Here is an 11,431-nt window from a genome sequence, read left to right as displayed (position 1 = left end):
CCTCCTGGGTTCAAGCAATTTTCCTGCCTCAGCCTCCTGAGTAGCTGGGACTATAGGTGCCCGCCACCATGCGTGGCTAATTTTTATATTTTTAGTAGATACAGGGTTTCACTATGTTGGCCAGGCTGGTCTCAAACTCCTGACCTCCTGATCTGCTGGCCTCAGCCTCCCAAAGTGCTGGGATTACAGGCGTGAACCACCGTGCCCAGCTGAGGTATTTTCTTTTTAACTAGCCTTAAGATAATGCAGAATGTAAGTCCAACATCCTACTCTTTCAATAGTTGACTGTTTTGGCATATATGCCACCCTGAATACAATGATCTATTTCAGTCTATTGATGTAAATGTGGACAACTTTTAATATGTAGGAATTGAGGCTGACGAAATATCGTTCCATATCCTGGAAGCATGAATTTTGAAGAGATGACCAACAATAGATAGTCTTCAGTTTTGTGTTATCTTAAAATGCACAGTTTAATATAGTCTTAAATTCTGAAAATTTATATATTATCTGATGTAGTTAGAAATTGAAAATGTATATTTCTCAAGGTTACCAAGATTATATCTATTTGAATTTAGTGGTGATTGAATGGAATAGGTTGTTAAGATGAATTGCCACAAGATTTATATTGTTGTAAGATGGGTGGAACATTTTCTTCTAATATACTTAACATTGTGGATGATACTATCCATCTGTCTTTCTCTCTATATGAACACATAATTTTGTTATAAATAATGTTTGTAATCTGATGCTTCATCTTTCCCTTCATGAAGTTTTTTATATGTCACCTTAATTATTGGTGTTTTGTTTAATCTGATAAACACGTGATGGATTTATCTGTTGGTTTTGTTGTGAAACTTAAGAAAAAGGCAAAGCTATTGGCCTATTTTGGGCACCCTATATTTACTACATTTATTTGAGACCTTCCTAGTGCTTTCTGAATCATTTGTGTGATGTGTGTGTATGTGAACACACTCAGGATTCAGAAGCTGTGTGAGACCATGTATGTGTGTCCACAGCCTTTCTTTGGAATACTACTTGAGAAATTAGAGCAGGTATGTCCAAACATGCTATCATCAGCATTTAATGATGCTGCTTTCTCTTCCAAGCAAACTGACAAGGGCAGATGAAGGTCCAGTTTTCCAAAATGGACCTCAGTCTGATGGGTTGTTTTATTGCAGTTTGCTGTTGTCAGGAGGTCTTCATTCAGATGCAGATATGTTAAGGTCATTTTGCTTTGTCTGGGGATCTTTCTGAGTTTCATGGTGGATATTGAGATATGTGGGACAAGTGTGATTATGTATTAGGTTAGAGGACATGTTGCTTGTCCTGCTTGGGAGAGGAGCCAAGGCTGGCAGGAATAGCTGGAAAAGTGTGCTGCACTTAGATCTCTCAAGTAGTAAATTGGAGTGAGATGCCTCTGGAAGTCTTCCACAGAGTTATTTTAAACTTGAGGTTGTACTGCTTGTGTTTGATTAACGTAGGGTTCTCTCTTAAGGGGCACATGAAGGTCTTTCTCCACTGCTTCTGCTTTAGTCCAGGCCTTCATCTTATGCTTGGATTATTATCATAGTCTCCTTTGCTTCCACCGTGCCACTTACATCCAAGTATCACATTGCCGTGGGCCTGTACCCTTTGTAGGCACATAAGGCTCTGCGTTTAGTTTAGTGCTCTGCTGTTGTCATCTCGAAATTCTTCATTTTCCAAGAGGTACATTTTCAGTTTGCACTAGTCCCTACGATTTCAGTAGCTGGTCTTGGCTCTAGGAATAGCATTTCTAAAACGACTTCAAATTCCTCGAAGTTCACACTCCTTATCCTGCCCATCGAGCACCATCTCTTACTGGTGTGCTTTTCTTTGAGTGTCAGTGCTCGAAGAAGTTCCTCCAGGTATACCAAATGGCCCCGCACCTCCACTACATTTGCTGTTGGTGTTTCCTTCTTCTCATTTCCCCTACCCAACTTGGTTCACTTCTATTCATGTTTTGAAATGCTGCAGAAATAAGACTGGGCTGTGAAACTGAATATGACTGTTTTTTGGTTTTTTTTGCTGTTTGTTTGAGATGAAATCTTGCTCTGTCACCCAGGCTGGCATGATCTTGGCTCACTGCAACTTCCACCTCTTGGGCTCAAGCTGTCCTGCCTTAGTAGCTGGAATTAGGTGTGCACCACCACACTTGATGAATTTTTATATTTTTAATAGAGGCGGGGTTTTCCCATGTTGGCCAGGCTGGTCTCAACCTCCTGACCTCAGGTGATCCTCCTGCCTTGGCCTCCTAACGTGCTGGGATTACAGGTGTGAGCCACTGCGCCTGGCCTAATATGACCATCTTAACTAGTTATGATCATACTTTGTTTGTGTTATATCTCTTTTCAAAAGTTTCCTATCTGGTGAGGTTGGGCCATATTTAATCTTGAGATAATGGTTCTGTAATAACTCTCCAAGAAAATCAGATTGATTTTTGCCAGGTAAAAGAAGATTCTCTTATCTTCAGGGTGTTCATTCATGCAACATATTTAAAAAAATTTTTAATGTAAATTTAATTATTTGAAACAGAGCCTTATTCTGTCGCCCAGGTTGTAGTTCAGTGGTGTGATCTTGGCTCACTGCAACCTCTGTCTCTTGTGTTCAAACTGTTCTTGTGCCTTAAGCCTCCCAAGTAGCTGGGATTACGGATGTGCATCACCATACTCGGCTATTTTTTTGTATTTTTAGTAGAGACAGAGTTTCGCTGTGTTGCCCAGGCTGGCCTCAAACTCCTGGCCACAAGTGATCCACCCACCTTGGCCTCCCAAAGCGCTGGGATTACAGGTGTGAGCCATCAGCCTGGCCCATGTAACACATTTTTATGGGGCATCTAATCTATGCCAGACAATATTTTAAGCACTGAGGATGTGGCATTGAACAAACAATTTTAACTTTTCCTTCACTGAGCTAATAATTTCTAGTAGAGAGGGCAGAAAGAAAGTGAGTGAACAAATACCTTAATATATAATTAGATCCAGAGTTCTAGAAAACAAGGCAAAGTACACATTTTGGTCTTTCACCTTGGAAGATTTATATTTGTTGTTTATCTACTTTAAAGTTTGGTGGATAAGACTAAGAATGAGGCTCTGGGCCTGGCGTGACTGTTGCAGAGTAGGACAGCATCCAAATTGTCAGTTGCTCCATGCATCTTTTCTGATAGTGATTGTTTAGACATAGAACATAGATACCACACAGGTACTTCGCAGGAAAACTGAAAACATACACTCTCACAATGTATACAGACTTTTACTGCAGCGTTATTCATAGTAGCCAAAAAGGAGAAGACAAGCCAAATATCCGTTAACTAATATATATATATATATATATATATATATATATATATGACTAAAATGTGGCATAACCATACAATGAAATGTTATTTAGCTATAAATAGGAATGAAATATTGATACGTGGTACAACATGAATGAACTTTGAAAACATTATGCTAAGTGAAAGAAAACAGTCACAGAAAACTGTATGATTCTGTTTATAAGAAGTGTCCAGAGTAGGCAAATCTATAGAGGCAGAATGATTAGTAATTGGTGGGGGCTGGAGGGAGAAGAGAATAAGGAGTGACTACTGATGGGGCTGGGCTGCTTTCTGAAGTAATGAAAGTGTTCTGAAATGAGGGAGTGGTGATGGTTGCACAACATTAAGAATATAGAGAAAGCTGCTGAGTTGTACTTTTTAAAATGGCTAATGTTAAGAGTGTGTGAATTAGTGCAATAAAGCTGTCATAAAAAATCCTGGCATGACCGTCTATCTGAAGGTGAGGATCTTAAGAAGATGAAATGAAATGAAATAACATAAAGCACTTAAAGCCCAGTGCCTGGGTTATAGTATGCACTCAACTAATGGTTATTGTCGCTCTTAGAATAATACTGCTTAAATATCTGTAAGCTGGAACTTTTATTCACTGCAACATCTCTAGAATATGACCTGTTATGGGGTATGCAGTCATTAAGTATCATACTTGTCGAATGAATGCCACTCATTCACATTCATGTTCAGTCACATTCACCAATATGGCTGGCTTTCTTGTTTCACTTCTTGCAGCATGTTTGTGAATCTGCATCAGTTGGGCCTGCATTTTGAGCTTCTTGTCTAGTGGTGGTACCCAAGAGATATGGAGCTCTTCACAGCACATATCTTCAGTGCTTAAGTTGGGGTTGTGGCATACAGACTGAGTCTTGGGAAGCAAGGGCTCTATATAAATTAAAGGTGAAAGTGGGGAGGCCAGGCCCGGTGGCTCACACCTGTTATCCCAGCACTCTGGGAGGCAAAGGTGGGCGGATCACTTGAGGTCAGTCAGGAATTGGTGACCTGCCTGGCCAACATGATGAAACCCTGTCTCTACTAAAAATACAAAAATTAGCCAGGTGTGGGCGCCTGTAATCCCAGGTACTCGGGAGGCTGAGGCAGGAGAATCGCTGGAACCCAGGAGGCGGAGGTTGTGGTGAGCTGAGATTGCGCCACTGCACTCCAGCCTGGGCAACTGAGTGAGACTCCGTAGCCAAAAAAAAAAAAAAGTAAGTGGTGTCAAATGATTTTTGAGCCTTTTTCTAGTAATATAATTCTGCTTTGTGTTTTTATTTTTACTTATTTTTTTGAGATGGAGTCTCACCGTCACCTGGGCTGGAGTGCAGTGGTATGATCTTGGCTCATTGCAACTTCTGCCTCCTGGGTTTAAGTGATTCACCTGCCTCGGCCTGCTGAACAGTTGACATTACAGGAGCCCACCACCATGCCCAGCTAATTTTTTTTTTTTTTGAGACTGAGTCTTGCTCTGTCACCCAGTGCAGTGGCGCGGTCTTGGCTCACTGCAACCTCCACCTCCTGGGTTCATGCAATTCTCCTGTCTCAGCCTCCTGAGTAGCTGGGCTTACAGGCGCCCACCACCACACCTGGCTAATTTTTGTATTTTTAGTAGAGACAGAGTTTCACCATGTTGGCCAGGCTGATCTCAAACTCATAATCCCAGGTGATCCTCAAGCTCCCAAAGTGTTGGGATTACAGGCATGAGCCATCATACCTGGATTTTCGTGTTTTAAAAGAACTGAATTGGTCTGTCTAGAATGTGATTCTTAAGGGTTCATTATCAGTTACCCCAAGAGCAGAGGATTTCACTTGTGGTTAAAAAAAAATAAAACACAAATTTAGTTCTTGGAAATGTACAGATTTAAACTGATGGTTTGTTTTACTAAATGCAACTCACAATTTCTACATATAGGAAATTAGTATTTTAAATGAAGATAGAAGCAGCTTTCCCCTGAAAGTATTTGTGTGGTTTTGTTAAAACTTCACATCCTTTTATGAACTTGGCATTCCACTAATAACTCTGAGTTGCTTTTACAGCTGTGTCAGCAAGGTGCCATCTTCTTATATTGAAGTTCATGAAAAGACATAAAGCTGTTGTTTGTATTATGTGACATTCTTTTTAGACCACTGGAACTTGTTTCCTTTGGTCTCTCTAAGGAATGATTGTGCTTCTCATCTTCCTTTAGTCTTCTGTACATTGTGTGGTTGATTACGTTTCTTGTTACCATAAACTGTTGAGAGGCACAGTGCCCAATTTGTGGCTTACCTCTAGGAAGTATCCAGGGTTTCTCTTTATCAGTCTTTCATGTATCATCCTTCTTCTTGACTTTATTTTCTACTCTTATTTTTTTCTTGCCCAGTTTATGTATTTTTCTTTTTTGGAGACGGGGTCTCCTCCTGTTGCCCAGGCTGGGAGGCAGTAGCACAATCAGTAAGCTTGAGCTCATTGCAAGCTCAAACTCCTGGGCTCAAGTGATCCTCCCACCTCATCCTCCCAAAGTACTGGAATTACAGGCATGAGCCACCATACCTGGACACTCTTTCTTCCTTTTTTTGGTGTGTATGTGTGTGAGGGGGGTGTTATGCTGTCTCAAAGAGCTCCTTTTATAATTTTTTGGGAGATAAATGTGTTAAATAAGCAACAGTCCCACTTACTGAGGTGAATATTTTAAAAACTAAAAACATACCTACAACTACTTAAAAATTTCCTTCCATATCAAGAAGGATGGAGAGAAGGCAAAACTGTCAGAGTTGGTGAGCTTTTTGTTTGGGAAGCTTTCTTGAATACCTCTTTATTTCTTGTCTTTTTAATAGAAGTTGGTGAGATGGCAAAGCAATACATAGAGAAAAGTCTTTTGGTTCCAGACCATGTGATCACACGCCTAATGATGTCCGAGTTGGAGAACAGGCGTGGCCAGCACTGGCTCCTCGATGGTGAGTTGAAGCTGTGAGTAAACTGGATTTCTGGGAATTGTCAGTTAAGGTCTTGCACACTCTCTTAACTTCTTACCGATTGGAAAATGCCTTATTGTCTAAACTTTCTGTCATTTATTTAATATTACAATTTGGCAACATGATAGGAACCCATTGTGGTGAGGCCTCTTATTTCTTCTGTCTCCGGATCACCATCATGAGAACCACTAATTTGAAGCAAATCTTCCCCAAATTTCTGCTATTGCCTCATCCCTTATGTTTCCATAAGTCATCCTGAGTATAACTCCTCTTCAATCAGATGTTCTTTCATTCACCGCAGGACACACAAAATAAAACTATGAGTTATTATTTTTCACTTATCAGATTAACAGAGAAAGAACATCGGAAAATCCTTTGTGAAGGAAACAAATATTGTTGAAAGTATAAAATGAGCAACCTTTGGAGAGCAGTTAGCATTATATATACTTTCTGATCCAGCAGTTCCATTCTGGATTTCTGCCTAAAGATGCAAGGTTTATTTCAACGTTATTGGTAAATAGGAAGACACTGTTACTGACACTATAAAAGAATCACTATATACGTGGTACTCTGAGGACACAAAGGGGAAAATTATCTATTCTGTTGGTAGGAGGAGGGATTGGAAGAACTGTATGGAAAGTGATGAATAGATAAATGATCCTCACGTGGATGAATTGGGATAGGGAAGGTAGATTTTTTTTTTTTTTTTCCCCCAGCAGAGGGATAGTGTAAACAGAGTGAAAGGGGAATGAGTTATCTTAGTATTTTTCTGAGCCTGCAGGCAGAGGTTGCAGAGGAAATCCTGGGGTAGATAGCCTTTGATTTTGCATAAAGATGGTGGAACTGGAATTTGTTGGCTTTTTGAAGCACTGAAGAGTTGTTAAGTAGGGGTGTAATATCACATTTGTCTCTCAGAAAGATTATTCCATTAGCAGCATAGGAAAGATTAGGTGCTGGGGCATGGAAGAGAGTTGTGACTACAAACCAGAGATCATTGGAATAACTGGACTAAGGGATGTTGAAGGCCTAAATTTAAGCAATAATAGCAGTGGGATGGAAGAGGGAGGCACCATTCATAATAGAGTGAATTGAGGAGAAAGAATTGATAGGAGGTGTGGCTGATATTAGGTACTACAGCCCCAGGGTTTTCTTTTATTGCCTTCCAGGCTTTTTGAGTTTCCTAGTTTTCATAACCCTCTCTACACTAGAGAGGGTAGTGTAGAGTTTCATAACCTAGGCTTGTTAATTTCTCTAGAATCTACTTTCAACCCACAAAAGTTAGCCCTTTTCTTAGTCTGTTTTCTGCTGCTACAACAGAATATTTTGAACTGGGCCATTTATAAAGAAAAGAAATTTATTTCTCACCAGTTCTAGAGGCTGGAAAGTCCAAGAGCATGGTGTTAGCATCTGATGAGGGCTTTCTTGCTGCACCGTCCCTGGCAGAAGGCATCACATGGGGAGGAAGTACATGCCTCTGAGAGGGAATGGGAGCTGAACTTACTCTTTTATCAGGAGCCCATTGTTCTATCTAGAGCCCACTTCTCTCATAAGAGTGTTCGTTCATTCATTCATGAGGGCAGAGCCCTTATGACCTAATGACCTCTTAAAGCCTCCATCTTCCATTACATGACAATACCAATTAAATTTCAACTAAAATTAAATTTAATTAAAATTAAAATTGAATGTCCCCTCCATTCAATTGAATGGAGGGGACATTCAAACCTTAGCATTCTGCCCCTACCCACCTCCCCACAAAAAACAACTCCTGTCCTTCTCAGATACAGAATACATTCATTCTATCCTAGTAGTCCCCAGAGTCTTAACTTGGTCTAGCATCAACTCAAAAGTCCAATCTGAATCAGACATGGGTGAGATTTATAAGGTACAATTCATTCTGGGACAAATTCTCTTCAGCTGTGAGCCTGTGAAATTCAATGCAGGTCATCTACTTCCGAAATGCTATGGTAGGAAGGAGTTTGATGGACATTACCATTCCAAAAGAAGAAATAGGCCAGAAGAAAGGAGTAAGTGGTCCCTGATAAGTCCAAAATACAACAGGGGAAACATTAAGTCATAAAGATGGAGAATATCTCCATCTACCCCACATTCTGCCTCCTGGGCGCACTGGGATGGGAGTTGGGCTCCCAGGGCCTCAGAAGCCCCACCCCCTGTGACTTTGCTGGCTCAGTCCACTCAGCAGCTGTCATGGGTTGGAGTTGTATACTGGTGGATTTACAGTTCTGGGGTGTTGACAGTGGCCCACTCCCATGGCTCCACTAGGCATTGCCCTAGTGGGGACTGTGTGGCAGCCTTGACCCCACAGTTCCACTGGGCATTGTCCTAATGGGGGCTGTCTGCCGTGGCTCTATCCTGCAATAGGTCTCTGTCTGGGCATCCAAGCAGTCCCTGGCATTCTTTGATATCTAGGTGGAAGAAGCCATGCCCTGCAGGACTTGCATTCTGGAGCCATGCCTGAAGCTGTTTGAGTCATGGCTGGGGAGGCCAAAGAATGCTATCCATCTCCTGAAACCAGCCTACCATTCTAGAGCTCTGGGTCTGTGATGGGAGGGGCAGTCTAGTGATCTCTGAAATGCCTTTGAGGTCTTTCTTCCATTGTCTTGATTGATAGCACCTGGCTTCCTTCTACCCATGCTTGAGCAATAGGTTGTTTGACCACACACTTACTATTCCCTCTTGAACATACTTCTCCACTCCTTACATGGCCATGCAAGAATTTTCTAAATTTTTCTGTTTTGCTTCTCTTTTAACCATATAGTTATCCCTCAGTATCTGCCGAGGGTGAGCGGTGTGGGAAGGGATTGGTTCCAGGACCACTCCCTCATACCAAAATCCATGCATATTCCAACCCTGTGAAACCCACGGATATGAAAAGTCAGTCCTCCATGTGCAAGGGTTTTGCATCCTGCAAATACTGTATTGCATTTGGCTGTGAATGTGGAACCCGGTGATATGGAGGGCCAACTGTATTTACTGAAAAAATCCTTGGCTGGGTGTGGTGGCTCATACCTGTAATCCCAGCACTTTGGGAGGCCGAGGTGGGCGAATCACTTGAGCACAGGAGACCAGCCTGGGCAACACTGCAAAATCTCATCACTACAAAAATTAGCCAGGTGTGGTGGCATGTGCCTGTGGTCCCAGCTACTTGGGACTGAGGTGGGAGGATCACTTTAGCCCGAGAGGTTGAGGCAGCAGTGAGGCATGATCACACCACTGCACTCCAGCCTGGATGACAGAGTGAGACCCTGTTTCAAAAGAAAAGAACAAATTTTGGTATAAAGTATGTCCTCAGAGTTCAAACCCATGTGTTCAGTGGTCAACTGTATTTGATCATCTCTCTGCTCTCACATCTCATTTTATGCAATTAAAAGTAACCACACAGCAGCTTGAATGCTTTACTACTTAGAGATTTCTTCTACCGCATATCCTAGTTCATTGCTCTTAAGTTTTGCACTCCATAAAGCTCTAGGACGTGGACATAATTTGCCAAGGTCTTCGCAGCTGTCTAACAAGAATAACATTTACTCCATTTTCTAATACCTTCTTTTACATTTCTGTCTGAGACCTCATCAGAATGGCCTGTAGTATCCAATTGCTGCTAACATTCTGGTCGTGACCACTTGAGTAGTTTCTTTTTTGAGATGGAGTCTCACTGTTGCCTAGGCTGGAGTGCCGTGGCATGATCTCGGCTCACTGCAGCCTCCACCTCCCAGTTTCAAGTGATTCTCCTGCCTCAGCCTCCCAAGTAGCTGGGATTGTAGGCATATGGCACCATGCCCAGCTAATTTTTGTATTTTAAGTAGAGATAGCGTTTCACCATGTTGGCCAAACTGGTCTTGAACTCTGATCTCAGGTGATCCGCCTGCCTCGGCCTCCCAAAGTGCTGGGATTGCAGGTCTGAGCCACTGTGCCTGGCCCCCTTGAGTAATTTTTAAGAAGATTCAGACCTTCCCTACAGCTCCCCTCTTCTTTTGAGTTCTCACCGTAATTGCCCTTGATGCATCATTCATGGCAATTTAGGGAGTTTCTAGCTGCCTCCTCCAAATTCTTCCAGCCTCTACCCATTACCTGGTTCCAAGGCTATGGCCACATTTTTAGGTGTTTGTTATGGAAACAGCCCCACACCTTGATATCCATTTTTTGTCTTAGTCTGTTTTGAGTTGCTATAACAGAATACCTCAGGTTGGATCATTTATAAAGAAAAGAAATTTATTTCTCACAGTTCTGGAGGCAGGGAAGAGTAAGACCATGGTGCTCCTATCTGTTGAGAGTCTTTTTGCTGTGTATTGTAACCTGGTAGAAGGCAGCACATGATGAGAAGGTTCACACAAGAGAGGGAATAAGGGGTTAAACTTAGGTTTTTTCAGGAGCCCACTCCTGAGATAAACAACCCTATTAATCCATTCATGAGGGCAGAGCCCTCATGACCTGATAATTTCTTAAAGGCCCCACCTCCCAATGCCTTTAAATTGGCAATTCAATTTCTACATGAGTTTTGGAGGAAACATTCAAACCATAGCACCCCTAGTGCTTTTTGTGTGGGTATTTATCACAACTGATAAACTTTGACTTTGCCACCACTTAACAGTACCTCTAGTTTAAATTTTTAAATTGTAAGTCCTCTCACCTTGCAAAATGAGTTAGTGTAGGTTTAGTGAACTTAAAATTCCTGTGTTTAAAAAGGATCATCTGTGTTAAACTCTAGAAAGAGGGTTAGTGTAATAATTGAGAGCATGGACCCTGATGCTGCCAGACTGCCTGACTTGAATCCCTGCTCTGCCACTTTCTGGCAGACTGTGTGACCTTGGGCCTCTGATTGCTCATGAAACACAGATTAGCAAAGAGGGGCAGAGTGAGCAAATATGTATAAAGTGCTTAGAAGAGTGCTTGCTTTATGTAAGGACTATATGAGTGTTTGTCGTTATTTGTTGTGACTAATGTACGGGTCCTGAATTTTGGGGGTTGGGGGGTGACTGTTTAAAGTGTTCACTTCAAGGCCGGGCGCAGTGGCTCAAGCCTGTAATCCCAGCACTTTGGGAGGCCGAGGCGGGTGGATCACGAGGTCAAGAGATCGAGACCATCCTGGTCAACATGGTGAAACCCCGTCTCTACTAA

At 42.0% G+C, this 11,431-nt stretch overlaps 1 protein-coding gene across 5 annotated transcripts in view; it reads left to right on the top strand.

Annotated features, from left to right (window-relative positions):
* Positions 1-11,431, top strand: part of AK4 (adenylate kinase 4) — a 77,955-nt gene that overhangs the window by 35,994 nt on the left and 30,530 nt on the right. For all 5 annotated transcript variants that reach the window (XM_037743107.1, XM_037743106.1, XM_037743108.1 and 2 more), the window contains one exon: positions 6,161-6,280. In XM_037743107.1, coding sequence (XP_037599035.1) covers positions 6,172-6,280 — 109 coding nt within the window. In that variant the 5' untranslated portion in view covers positions 6,161-6,171. The remainder of the gene's footprint in view (positions 1-6,160; positions 6,281-11,431) is intronic.

This window comes from Cebus imitator, unplaced genomic scaffold (genome assembly GCF_001604975.1).
Source record: "Cebus imitator isolate Cc_AM_T3 unplaced genomic scaffold, Cebus_imitator-1.0 Scaffold135, whole genome shotgun sequence".
Lineage (NCBI taxonomy): Eukaryota > Metazoa > Chordata > Mammalia > Primates > Cebidae > Cebus > Cebus imitator.
The sequence above is the reverse complement of the archived record's forward strand: the minus strand, read 5'-3'. Positions and strand labels throughout refer to the sequence as shown.